Raw genomic sequence first — 13,871 nt, forward strand, 5'->3', positions numbered from 1 at the left:
GAGTCTTGCTGTGTGGCCCAGGCTGGACTGCAGTGGCCGGATCTCAGCTCACTGCAAACTCCGCCTCCCGGGTTCACGCCATTCTCCTGCCTCAGCCTCCCGAGTAGCTGGGACTACAGGCACCCACCACCTCGCCTGGCTAGTTTTTTGTATTTTTTAGTAGAGACGGGGTTTCACCGTGTTAGCCAGGGTGGTCTTGATCTCCTGACCTCATGATCTGCCCGTCTCGGCCTCCCATAGTGCTGGGATTACAGGCTTGTGCCACCGCGCCCGGCCAGCTTTTTTCTTTTTAAAAAAAATTTAGAATTAGGCAATAGAGTCACATGGTTCAAAATTGATAACGATAAAAGCATATATAGTGAAAGTCTCCCTCCTTTCCTGTCCCTTACCACTTTCCCTCTCTCAAGATAACCTGTATTACCTGTTTTGAAAAGTATTTCAATACTTCAAATATCTAAAAGAAAGTATACTATTGGGCTGGGGGTGCTGGCTCACACCTGTAATGCCAGCACTTTGGGAGGCCAAGGCGGGTGGATCACCTGAGGTCAGGAGTTCGAGACCAGCTTGGCCAACATGGTGAAACCCTGTCTCTACTAAAAATACAGGCCGGGCGCGGTGGCTCACGCCTGTAATCCCAGCACTTTGGGAGGCCGAGACGGGCGGATCACAAGGTCAGGAGATCGAGACCATGGTGAAACCCCGTCTCTACTAAAAATACAAAAAATTAGCTGGGCACGGTGGCGGGCGCCTGTAGTCCCAGCTACTCAGGAGGCTGAGGCAGGAGAATGGCGTGAACCCGGGAGGCGGAGCTTGCAGTGAGCCGAGATCGCGCCACTGCACTCCAGCCTGGGTGACAGAGCGAGACTTCCGTCTCAAAAAAAAAAAAAAATACAAAAACTAGCTGGGAGTGGTGGTGGGCACCTGTAATCCCAACTACTTGGGAGGCTGAGGCAGAGGAATCACTTGAACCTGGGACGTGGAGATTGCAGTGGGCCAAGATCACATCACTGCACTCCAGCCTGGACCAAAGAGCGAGACTTCATCTCCAAAAAAAAGTATACTATTGTCCTTTTTGTTTTTGAGATGGAGTCTCGCTGTTGTTGGCCCAGGCTGGAGTGCAATGGCACAATCTCGGCTCACTGCAACCTCCGTCTCCCAGGTTCCAGCAATTCTCCTGCCTCAGCCTCCCGAGTAGCTGAGATTACACGTGCCTGCCACCATGCCCGGCTAATTTTTGAATTTTTTTAGTAGAGACGGAGTTTCACCATGTTGGCCAGGATGGTCTCGAACTCCTGACCTCAGGTGATCTGCCAGCATCAGCCTCCCAAAGTGCTGAGATTACGGGCATGAGACACCATACCTGGGCGCGTCCTTTTTTTTTTTTTGAGATTGAGTCTCACTTTGTTGCCCAGGCTGGAGTGCAGTGATGTGATCCCGGCTTACTGCAACCTCCACCGCCTGAGTTCAAGCGATTCTCTTGCCTCAGCCTCCCTAGTAGCTGGGATTACAGGTATATACCATCACACCCGGCTAATTTTTATTTTTAGTAGAGACAGGTTTCATCATCTTGGCCAGGCTGGTCTTGAACTCCTGACCTCATGATCCACCCGCCTTGGCCTCCCAAAGTGCTGGGATTACAGGCGTGAGCCACCATGCCCGGTCTCTAACTTTACTTTACTCTTATAGAGAAAACATAATTGGCTATTTTTGATGGCTTTGACAAACTGAAAACAAAGGAAGAAAAGAAAAGCAAATACTACTGGAAAAGGAAGTAAAAGGAGATTTTAGTAGTGAAAATTCTTAAAATCCTAATGCAATTTACTTTAAAATCCAGTTTACTTGAAAATATCATTGCTCTCCATTACAACTGCCATTTCATAGGAGTCATGGAAAAATTTTAAGCACAAGAGTCATTTATAATTGCCAATGGGTTCAGATACTGCTAATTCATCAACACAGGGGATTTGCAATAGTTTAATTCACACGGAGCCAGCTGAAAGGGAGACTGGAGCTTCAACACTCAGTCTCTCTGGATCTGAGTCTAGGGGTTTTCAATGATAAACTGGCAAGCCAGGGAACGGGTGCTGCTGATTGGTTGGGGATGCAATCATGGGGTGTGGAAAATAGTCCTCCTGAGTGCTCAGTCCGTTTATGGGTGGAGCCACAGAACCAGTCAGAAATGCAAAAACCTGAAAAGGCTAATCTTAGGTTCTACAAGAGTGATGTTTTCTGCAGGAGTAATTGGGGAAGTTGCAACTCTTATGACCTCCAGAATAATGGCTGGTAATCATTTATATCTACACCTTAGCAGAATTCAGGCTCCTCTCATCCTCCAAACCCAATGGTCTTTCATTAGCCTTATAAAGGTGGTTTAATTTTGGGAAAGGACTATTATTATTTAAACTATAAACTTAATGTCTCCCAAAGTTAGCTCGGCCCAAGCCTGGGAATGGGCAGTCTATAGACGTCAAAGGCAAAATGGTGGTTGGTTAGAACGGTCTTTCACTGTCATAATTTTCTGTTAAAATGTTTTGCAAAGGCAAAAATTGTGATCCTACACAAGATCACATTTATCTAATTATTTGCTGCTTAAAATAGGCAAGAAGCAACAGGGGCTGTCACATTTTTTTCTCTACCAAAACTGGAATTCTTCTTGTGGAAAAGAATGAGTGGGCACCAATTAAGTATTAATAGAATACAGATTAACTTTTTCCAACCTTCGGTAATCATTATATGCCATTGATAAGCAAAAGACTACTTTACTGGGATACTGTGGGACTGTAACCCACATAGTTTCTTAGACGCTATTGGAGAGATAAAAGGATTGGAACCGAGGATTCAAGAGAACAATGGAATCAACACTGAATGGGAATCAAATAATCTGTGAGGTCCTGACTGCCACTCCCCACACTAGCTCCAAACAGTGTTGATCACAGGAAGAGCTGTCACTACTTTATTTATTTATTTTGAGATGGAAATAATCTCGCTGTTCTCGCTCTGTCGCCCAGGCTAAAGTGCAGTGGCGTGATCTTGGCTCACTGCAACCTCCACCTCCCTGGTTCAAGCAATTCCCCTGCCTCAGCCTCCCGAGTAGCTGGGATTACAGGCACACACCACCATGCCCGGCTTCTTTTTTTTTTTGTTTGTATTTTTAGTTTCACCATGTTGGCCAGACTGGTCTCGAACTCCTGACCTCAGCCAATCCGCCTGGCTTGGCCTCCCAAAGTGCTGGGATTACAGGCGTGAACCACCGCGCCAGGCACACCACTTTTAATTATATGAATCTATTACAGCACTCATGACTTTGTCATTATTTGTTAACGTATTTTTCTTGCTAGACTGCATACTCATTAAGGGGAGAAACTATCTTCATTTCCAGCTGCTAGCACAATGGCCTCACTTCTTCATCTCTACAATGAGATTAATTTCGCAGCTACCTCAAAAAGAATCCAGAGAATCCATGCAAAGTGCTTAAACCAGTGCCAGGCCATGCAGTAAGTGCTCAGTAAGTGGCAGCTGCTACCATTATTTAACTGGTGCCCAATAATTACTAATTGAGCGAACTTCAAGGTTTGGAGTAAAAATGCCTTTTTCTATAGTTCGGTATCTAAATCTGTGAATACTCTGGAATTTGGAAATACACTAGAAGAATAATATTCTTATCCCTTCAGCCCAGGGAAAAGGCAGCAAAATGAATAGAGGAAGCACATTCCGACATGCAGGTTTTAAGTCTTGTTGTTTTTAAACTAAGAGTGGATTACATTATTCAAGGAAGACATCTACTCAAACACAGGAGGTAACTAACAAAAAATTCTACCAACTTAAATCTTTTTAGAATATACATTTAAACTTCAAGAGCACCATTAACACTAAAATGTCAAATACTCAAGAGGGCAAACTCTTGTAGGCCATTTTCTCCAGAAGTAAAATTAAGGTACACCTACATAAATGTCCTCTTAGCAATGTTCACAGAAGTCTTTGAAACTCAAAGGTACGGCTCAGGGAAGGGGGAAAAACAAGGGAACAGAGTGGGCTTAATGGTGATGGGTGCAGGGAATCTAGGGGTCTGAATTCTCGTCGGAGTTCCATCACTTAGAAACTGTGTGACCTTGGACATGTTACCTCCTCTTTCAGGGTCTCACTGGGAAAATGAGGAAACGAGACAAGGTATTTTCTTCCCTTGTGTGTGACATTCTGATTCTGTTTAGAAGAGGAGGGAATGCACCTGGTAAAGGGCCTGGGGGCGGGAGAGGCACACGATTTAAAAACAGCTCCTCCGTTCTGGCTCTACAGCCAGTCTCTACAAGCTTCCATACCGCAGAGACTCAAGCACTGGGTCTCTAAGCCTGAGACGAAGCTCCGCAGAGTCCGCCGGGATCAAGACACAGAAGCGCCGAGCTCCCGCACCGACGGCCACACACCTCAGGGCTCACCCCCAACTGCGGCGACAGGGCGGACCCGCCGGCTCCATCAGATGCACTACCCACCCGCCTAGAGAGAGGGTCTGCAAGGCGGCGACCGCTCCGCTGGCTAAGCCCAACGGAACACCTATTCGGAGCTCCAGGCTCTTCACCTACCGCCTGCGCAGCCCAGCGGCAACAGCCGCAGTTCCCCAGCCCCGCCTGGCCGCGGTCGCCATCTTACGCCGGAGTGCGCAGGGGTCTCCCCGACAGCACCACAAAAGATCTGCGCAGGCGCAGGCTGACCGATAGCTGGGCGGGCACTTGGAAGAGCCCACCCTACCGGCTGCGGGCGGCCCTGCTGCGGCTAAGAGCGGTGGCCTGCACTGCGAGGTTTGCAGCCTACTGCGTCACCCTGACCAAGACAGGCCGGGAAACCTCTGCTCTTTGCGCCGGCGCCTGGTTAATTCACGCAGCACCCTAAACGCATGCGTGTTTCCATACTCTGCTTTCCCTGCTGGCTGGTTTCTTAGCTGGTGGTGGTGCTGCGGTTGCGAATGCTGTTTTCCGTCCCTAAACCTGACCCATTCCTTCGTGTAGGACCCTACTCATCCTCCAGGCCCAGTTCAGTGACTGCCCCCAAAGACACCCCAGAGCTTTCCCTCTTAAAGGTTCTCGCATTTCTCCTGTCCTTTTCCCATGGGTCTGATGTAGACCTGTGTCTAACCCTTCCTCATAGCTGTGCTTGTCGCCTGCCGCTTCGTCATCTTGGACCAACCCTCACAGAGGACGTATCTGGCACAGTGCTGCCCTTCTCTGGATTAACATGAGCGTTTGACTAGTTTCCAGAGCAGAGTGCCAAAGCCCATTCCTATTGTTCAGAACCTTCCTGGAGTGTTCAGTTTTCTCTAGGACAACTGTTCTCAAAGTGCGGACTAGGGGCCAAAAAAAGCAGAACACGTTAGAAATGCACGTTAGAAATCCTGGGCCCCACTTTATACTAACTGAGGCACAATCTCTATAGGTGGAGACTAGAAATCTTTTTGTTACTTGTTTTTTTATTTTTTTATTTTTCTAGAGACAGGGTCTATCTCTGTGGCCCAGGCTGGAGAGCAGGAGTGCAATCATAGCTCACCAAAACCAACTCCTGGGCTCAAGTGATTCATCCTCCAGCCTCAGCCTCCGAAAGCACTGGGATTACAGGTGTGAGCCACCGTGCCTGGCTATTTTTAGTACCAGTAGTAGTAGTAGTAGTAGTAGTAGTAGTAGTAGTAGTAGTAGTAGTATTTTTGTAGAGAAGAGGCCTCCCTGTGTTGCCTGGGTTGCTCTTGAACTCTGCTGGCCTCCAGTGATCCCTCTTGCGTGGGCCTCGAAAAGCTCTTAGGTTACCTCGCCCTGCCTAGTAATGTTTTAACAAACCCTTCCTGGGATTCTGATGCCAGCTAAAATTTGAGAATCACTGTTCTGGAAGACAGAGGACTGGTTTCTAGAATGGAAACAGGTTGTTGAACAGGTTGAGGCCACACCCAAGCAACCCTAGTAATTTCTATGGCCCGGAGACACATCTGAGAGGGTGGGTGCGTTTCAGGCCTGCAGCTTGCCCCGGCCTGGACACTGAGTGGGCTGTGCTTTTAACCACTAGTGGTATTCCCCCACCCAAACCCTCCACCCCGCCACACACACACACACACGCACACGCGCGTGCCTTCTAGACCACAAGGCAATCCAAGCCTCTCTTGTTGACCCTGAATCAAGAATAAAATGTGGCTCTTCCACCTGGGAACAATCGTTCTTCTCGGACTTCAATTTTTCCCTCTCTTATGGATTCCTTATCTTAAGAAAAATCCTGCCTTGCCCCAAATCCTCTTCCACTGTCTTTTCTTCCCTTCGGAGCCAAGTGGCTTTAAAAAATTGTCTGCATTCTTAGTCTCTAGTTTTTCACTTCCCCCCTGAAACAAGGCTTCTGTGTCCCACCATTCCTAGGGCCTGCTCTAGTCGAACCACCCATAGCCTCTGTGCTACTAACCTCAAGGATCCTTTTCCATCCTTTCTTGACCTCCACAACATCAGAGGCTGAGGAGCTCTCCCTCCCTTTTATAATCTCGTTTCTTGACTTTCCAGGAACCACAAATTTTCCCTATTTTCCCTGCTACCTTTTTGGTTAGTCCTCCCAGATTCCCTTCCAGGGTTTCATCTGCTCACCCCTCAGTGTTGGTGCTTTTTGGGCTCCCATTCCAGGCCCTGTTCTCTTCCCCTTCTTTTGTGATTGACAAATTTCACTAATTAGCATTTCTTTTTTTTTTTTTTTTGAGATGGAGTCTCGCTCTGTCGCCCAGGCTGGAGTGCAGTGGTGCCATCTCGGCTCACTGCAAGCTCCGCCTCCCAGGTTCACGCCATTCTCCTGCCTCAGCCTCCGGAATAGCTGGGACTACAGGCACCCGCCACCACGCCCAGCTAATTTTTTTGTATTTTTAGTAGAGACGGGGTTTCGCCGTTTTAGCCGGGATGGTCTCGATCTCCTGACCTCGTGATCCGCCCGCCTCGGCCTTTCAAAGTGCTAGGATTACAGGCGTGAGCCACTGCGCTGGGCCAACTAATTAGCATTTCTGTCAGCCACTAGAATATGTTTCTCTCTCTTGCAAAAACTGGTTTAACAAAACATTTGTTTTTGCCAATTATTGATCACTTACATTAAATGAAAACAAAGCAGATTAGAAACAGTATGTATAGGATGATCTCATTTATATAAAATTGTGTGTCTGTGTGTGCTTCTATATGTGTGCACAAAAGGTGTCTGGAAAGCAGATTGTCAGCTTTCTCTCCCGCAAGCCCATCTTTAGTTCCTTAAATATGATAAATTATTTCTCACCTTAGGGCCTTTGCATAAGTTCTTCCCGCTACTGGGAATGCCTTTCCCCTCCTCTTTTCTTAACTCCCTTGTACTGATTCCCCCAGGTTTGCGCCTAAATATCTCTTCTTTAGGGGGCCTTCCCTTTGCCTCGTTTCATCTCAATCTAAATTGTCTCCTCTGTCAGCCTCTCTCAAAACATGCTTTTTCTTTCATAACACATTCTCACAACTTGAAATGATGGATTTGGATACTGATTAATGATCCTTTCCCCTGCTATACTCTAAGCTGAATGAAGGACATGTCAGTCTCTCTTTTTTTTCTTTTTGAGATGGGGATCTCACTCTGTCACCCAGGTTGAAGTGCAGTGGTACAATCATAGCTCACTGCAGCCTCGAACTCCTGGGCTAAAGCAGTGCTCCTGCCTCGGACTCCTGAAGGACATGTCAGCCTCCTTACTTTTGTATCCTTAGCACCTAGTAAGTGCCTGGCACACAGTAGGTGCTCAAAAAGTATTTGTTGACTGAATGAATGGAGTCATCTCAACCCTTTGTCAAATTCAGTACACTTTTTCATGCTGTGTGATGGTTGTGTGGACAGCTGAAAGGGGAAGTCAGGAAGGAAAGGGTGGTCCGGTCCAGTTCACCCCTAGCCTGGTGCTGTGCCAAGCCAGGGTGCCGCATTTTATGGAGAAGACTATATCCAGTAGCATGTGAAACTAGGGACAGCAGCCAGGAGCGGAGGTTAAAGAGCCTTTCCTTCTTCCCACATATACTAGAGAGGGCAACTCTTTAGGAAAAAGAACAAATGCAATTTGAGATATCTGTAGCTCTATTTATAACCCTCTGTAACACATACAGACACACATACACACGCAGTATAAATGTATGTATAAATGTATACATACATTTATAATAACTGATAGACAACTGATACTTTCTCTAATATTTTAGCAAAGATGTTTTATTGGTTGACTAAGAAGATTACCAGACTACGTGACAAGGACCAAAAGGTCATTTACTCATACATCTATTCATTCATTCAATAACTATTCATTGAATGAATAGTTATTGTGTTAATGAATGTTAATGAATAGGATTGTGGCAGACAATGCCAGGTACCTCGCAGTATCTATTTCCGCCTTCTTCCTTACTTGTGAACACTGATTTTATTCAGATAGCAATGAGTCCAATTTAAGAAACCTATTTCTCAGCCTCCCTTGCACCTAGTGGGTATAAACTGGCTCTATGGTTCGGTTCTGTCCAATGAGACGAATGAGAAAATCAACCAGAAATTTCACAAAGCTTTGCTGAGGTGAAAGTTTGCTTGAGCCAAGGAAGTCAAGGCTGCACTAAGCCGTGATCATGCTGCTGCACTCCAGCCTGGCTGACAGGGCAAGACCCTGTCTCAAAACAATAAATAATAATAATAATAATAATAATAATAATAAAAGGCCAGCACTGTGGCTCATGCCTATAATCCCAGCACTTTGGGAGGCTGAGGTGGGTGGATCGCTTGAGCCCAGGAGTTTGAAACCAGCCTAGGAAATACAGTGAGGCCTCATTTCTACAAAAAATATAAAAAAAGAAAAAGTATCAGGCCCAGAGAGGCATTTAAAATGTAGTAGCAGTAATATCTCATTCACCCTTGAGCTAAATAATAACTTCTTGAAGTCACTTGCTATGTATGCACTAGACTAATGTCAGGAAGCCGTTAACATGCCATATACCCTATAGTCAGCAGTGCATAGCCAGTCACTAACAATGTTATTTCTGTAAACCAATGAGAATGCCGGGTGAGCATGGTGGCTCATACCTGTAATCCCAACACTCCGGGAGGCCGAGGTGGGCAAATCGCTTGAGGCCAGGAGTTTGAGACCATGTTGGGAAACATGGAGGATTTACAAGCATGAGCCACTGCACCTGGCAGAATAAAAACATGTTATCTGAGGAGGGTGAGCCCCTTTAAATTATCAGGGCCATTGACTAGCCTGAAAAAAAAAAGCTATCAGGGCCGGGTGCTGTGGCTCATGCCTGTAATCCCAGCACTTGGGAGTCTCTACAAACAAACCCTGTCTCCACAAAAAATTAGCCAGATGTTGTGGCACATGGCTGTAGTGCCAGCTATTTGGGAGGCTGATGGGGGAGAATTACCTGAGCCTGGGAAGTTGAGGCTGCAGTGAGCCATGATTGCACCACTGCACTGCAGCCTGGGTGACAGCGTGAGACCCTGTCTCAAGAAAAAAAAAAGTCAAATGAGAATACCTGATGAGCGACTTTTGCAATTGTTCCCCTCCCCTGATTTGTCTCTTTTTCTTTAAAAAGTTGAGCCTCTCCTTTGCTCCCAGAGCACTCTCCAAGGCAACCTGGAACTATGGCCAGGGCTACAGTCCTCAACCTTGGCCCAAATAAATTCTTTATATTAGAGAATTTTTTCAGCTTCTGCGTCAGCTTCTTCCTTTTTGCCTCAGCTTCTTCCTTTTAGGTCAACATTTGCTTAAGGTACTGTTTCTTTTTTTTTTTTTTTTGAGATGGAGTCTCACTGTGTCTCCCAGACTGGAGTGCAGTGGCACGATCTCGGCTCACTGCAAGCTCCACCTCCCAGGTGCACGCCATTCTCCTGCCTCAGCCTCCCGAGTAGCTGGGACTACAGGCGCCCGCCACCACGCCCAGCTAATTTTTTGTATTTTTAGTAGAGACGGAGTTTCACCATGTTAGCCAGGATGGTCTCGATCTCCTGACCTCGTGATCCACCCGCCTCAGCCTCCCAAAGTGCTGGGATTACAGGCGTGAGCCACCACGCCCAGCCTTAAGGTACTGTTTAATTAGGGTTCCTGTTACTCACAGATGATCAAAATCCTGCATGGAGTGATATTAAGATGAACAAAACAATTCCTGGTCCCAGGGAGCTCCTGGAGAAGATTTGTAAATCAACGAATTCACTAGGGGAATAGAATGCTATGTGGGGGACAGGAAGCATTGTCAAATGTGAAATGGTGCTTAACTTTGGGTTATATTTATATGAATGTGTTATTAATGTGTGTTTCAAAATTGTGTGAGATTCCTGTAATTCTGGTATGTCTTAGTATATGATATCAGTAATAATTATGATTATTATGTTAAATTGTTCTGTGCCACAGAAATAACCAGATTTCCTTGTCAATCGTGTCTTTAACTATGGCTGTTCTAAGTTTTGTCATCCACAGACAATTGTTGTTTTACTTTGATTCTTCTCAAAAAGGAGTTTATAATCAGCTACAGTCCAAAATTTTCTTCTTTAAGGAAATTCGTGGAAAGGACTCTAACAAGTACTCTTGAATACAAGTTTCTGATAACTTTGGAGTTCATACCATTGGACTATGAAAATGCCTTCCAGGACTTTAATTAAAAAGCTGATGTATTCATGAGGATTTCTAACCCAACATCAAAAAGAACAAGAGTTAATTAATGGGACTAAGCCAATAGAATATTAAAGTCAGTTTTGTATGTGTGTGAAGTAATTTTTTATGACTTTTTTTGTTTGAAACATTGCTGATAATTTTTGTTTTGTTTTTTCAGAGTCAAGAAAACTTTTTTCTGTTGAGCTATTTATAGCTTACAAGAAGTTGGATAAAATATACCTTTCTGATCAAAATTTGAAGCATATTCTTTCTCTCTATATTTCTCCATAATTTGGAAACTATTTGTGAGATTCTTTTTTTTTTTTTTTTTTTTTTTTTTTGAGACGGAGTCTCGCTGTCACCCAGGTTGGAGTGCAGTGGCCAGATCTCAGCTCACTGTAAGCTCCGCCTCCCGGGTTCACGCCATTCTCCTGCCTCAGCCTCCCGAGCAGCTGGGACTACAGGTGCCCGCCACCTCGCCCGGCTAATTTTTTGTATTTTTAGTAGTAACACGGGGTTTCACCGTGTTAGCCAGGATGGTCTCGATCTCCTGACCTCGTGATCCGCCCGTCTCGGCCTCCCAAAGTGCTGGGATTACAGGCTTGAGCCACCGCGCCCGGCCGAGATTCTTTTTTTTGTTGTTGTTGAGACAAGGTCTCACTCTGTTGCCCAGGCAGGATTGCAGTGGTGCAATCTCAGCTCACTGCAGCCTCAACTTCCCAGGCTAAACTGATCCTTCCACCTCAGCCTCCCAAGCAAGTAACTGAGACTACAGGTGCCCACCACCACACCCAGCTAATTTTCTTTATTTTTTGCAGAGACAAGGTCTCACTATGTTGCCCAGGCTGCTCTCAAACTTCTGAGCTCAGGCAGTCCTCCTGCCTCAGCCTCCCAGAGTGTTGGGATTACAGGCATGAGCCACCACACCCGGCCTATTTGTGAGTATTCTTAATATATATAGCAGTATAGTTATTTGCATAACTTCAAGAAGAATCTGTTTTCTTTTGTAACGGGACAAAATTTGAGACACTGGTTATTTTATCAAGGCTTTGACTAGAATAGCATTTTTTTCAGATAGACTGCTTTGAGGAATTGACATTGATTTTATAGAGCCAATAAAAAGCCCTTTGAAAAGACTGGCCTAGTACCATGTCTATCCGATTCCTTTACAAAGTTCCTGACCTGTAATAAGTAAAGAATGTCACTTTCTGACAGGCCCAGGATCCTCAAGTTACTTTGGGACCTCAAGAAAAGTGGAATTCACCCCCAATTCATACAGGTATCTAGAGCCACAGATAAATCCTTGGCTTGGCTAACCTCAAGAGGCTTTTAAAAAGTCAAATCTGCTATTCCTTATGAACTGGTTCCAACAAAGCGAATTTAAAAGAAGTCTATGTGTCAATCACTATGCTTACGGCATTATATGCAAATAATCAGGCCAGGTACAAGACTAAAACTTATTTTGCAAATAAATTGGTCATATTATGATTTATCCTTGATAAAAATGGGAAACTAGAGAAAGAAAAATTATGTTTCAGAAGAAAACTATAGTATACCTGTTATTAGATTCTAGCCTTATTCATTGTTTTTGAGTTTTTATTATTTGCCTATAATTTGGACTGCATTCAGACTTATTTCCTGGCTACAAGTCTCCAAACTAACATTTTCAACTTTTTCTTCCATTTTCTTGATTTGGAATTGTTACCAGAAAGGGGTCCCGATCCAGACCCTAAGAGAAAGTTCTTGGATCTCGCGTAAGAAAGAATCCAGGGTGAGTCTGTAAAGTGAAAGCAAGTTTATTAAGAAAGCAGAGGAGGCCGGGCGCGGTGGCTCAAGCCTGTAATCCCAGCACTTTGGGAGGCCGAGACGGGTGGATCACGAGGTCAGGAGTTCGAGACCATCCTGGCTAACATGGTGAAACCCCGTCTCTACTAAAAATACAAAAATCTAGCCAGGCGAGGTGGTGGGCACCTGTAGTCCCAGCTACTCAGGAAGCTGAGGCAGGAGAATGGCGTAAACCCGGGAGGCGGAGCTTGCAGTGAGCTGAGATCCGGCCACTGCACTCCAGCCTGGGCGACAGACCAAGACTCCGTCTCAACAACAACAACAAAAAAAGAAAGCAGAGGAATAAAAGAATGGTTGCTCCATAGACGGAGCAACCCCAGGGCTGCTGGTTGTCCATTTTATGGTTATTTATTGATGATATGCTAAACAAGGGGTGGATTGTTCGTGCCTCTCCTTTTCAGACTATATAGGGTAAACTTCCTGACATTGCCATGGTATTTGTAAACTGTCATGGTGCTGGTGGAAGTGCAGCACAGAGGATGACTAGAGGTCTCTCTTGTCACCATCTCGGTTTTGGTGGGTTTTGGCTGGCTTCTTTACCGCAAGTTGTTTCATCAGCAAGGTCTTTATGACCTGTATCTTGTGCTGAGCTCCTATCTCAACCTGTGACTTAGAATGCCTAAACGCCTGAGAATGCAGCTCAGTAGGTCTCAGCCTTATTTTACCCAGTCCCTACTTACGATGGAGTTGCTCTGGTTCACATGCCTCTGACGAGTCATGAGAAATTAAAACTATGCTTTTCTTAAAGCCCTAAAGCCCTACAAGCAGAAACCAGAGAACTTAAACTTTGGGAGAAATAACAGCAATTTATATATAAACAATCTTTGTGCCTACTGAATATGAACTATGCAAAGGGTTCACTTAAACACCTGATTCAAGCCACAATCCAGGAAAGTCTGTCAGATTGTCACTGCAATCTGAAGATGCTTCAGATACTCTAGAAAAACGAATCTATAGACTGCTTCAGACATTATAACAGTGTCAATGTACAACTAAAAGAGTTAGGGAGATGATTGCCCGAAGAATTGCCTTAATTGAGGAGACAGTTATGTAGCCTGAATCAGGTTCCCGGATTCCTTTCCCTTTGTTGCTGTTATTTGGCATTGCTTCTTTAGTTTCTCCCCCTTCTCCGTGGAATGAGGCTTCCTAGCAACTTAGAATCAGATGAAACATACAACCACAAACTCGTGTCTTCTACAGTGTTTTCTCTGAAAGATTTTGAAGAACGAGAACATGTAATGGAAAATTTAAAAAATTTCAGGACTTCCACTCCTTATTCCAAAGAGAAGGTTAACCCTGGTGACTGAGTTATGCAACCCCCTCTTGCAAATGAATAGCTGTCACTAGCATTATGCGTTAGCCAGATCCCCATGGAAAGGTAAAAGGCCTCAGGCATCTC

At 45.2% G+C, this 13,871-nt stretch overlaps 1 protein-coding gene across 7 annotated transcripts in view; it reads right to left on the reverse strand.

Annotated features, from left to right (window-relative positions):
• Window positions 1–4,835, reverse strand: part of NFU1 (NFU1 iron-sulfur cluster scaffold) — a 47,804-nt gene extending 42,969 nt beyond the window's left edge. For 2 of the 7 annotated variants that reach the window (XM_030921063.1, XM_030921067.1), the window contains exon 1: window positions 4,578–4,835. In XM_030921063.1, coding sequence (XP_030776923.1) covers window positions 4,578–4,639 — 62 coding nt within the window. In that variant the 5' untranslated portion in view covers window positions 4,640–4,835. Of the gene's footprint in view, window positions 1–4,316 lie in introns of all 7 variants that reach the window. The other 5 variants (XM_030921068.1, XM_030921069.1, XM_030921065.1 and 2 more) reach the window with 5 other exon arrangements.
• Between the last annotated feature and the right edge of the window lie 9,036 nt (window positions 4,836–13,871).

This window comes from Rhinopithecus roxellana, chromosome 17 (genome assembly GCF_007565055.1).
Source record: "Rhinopithecus roxellana isolate Shanxi Qingling chromosome 17, ASM756505v1, whole genome shotgun sequence".
Lineage (NCBI taxonomy): Eukaryota > Metazoa > Chordata > Mammalia > Primates > Cercopithecidae > Rhinopithecus > Rhinopithecus roxellana.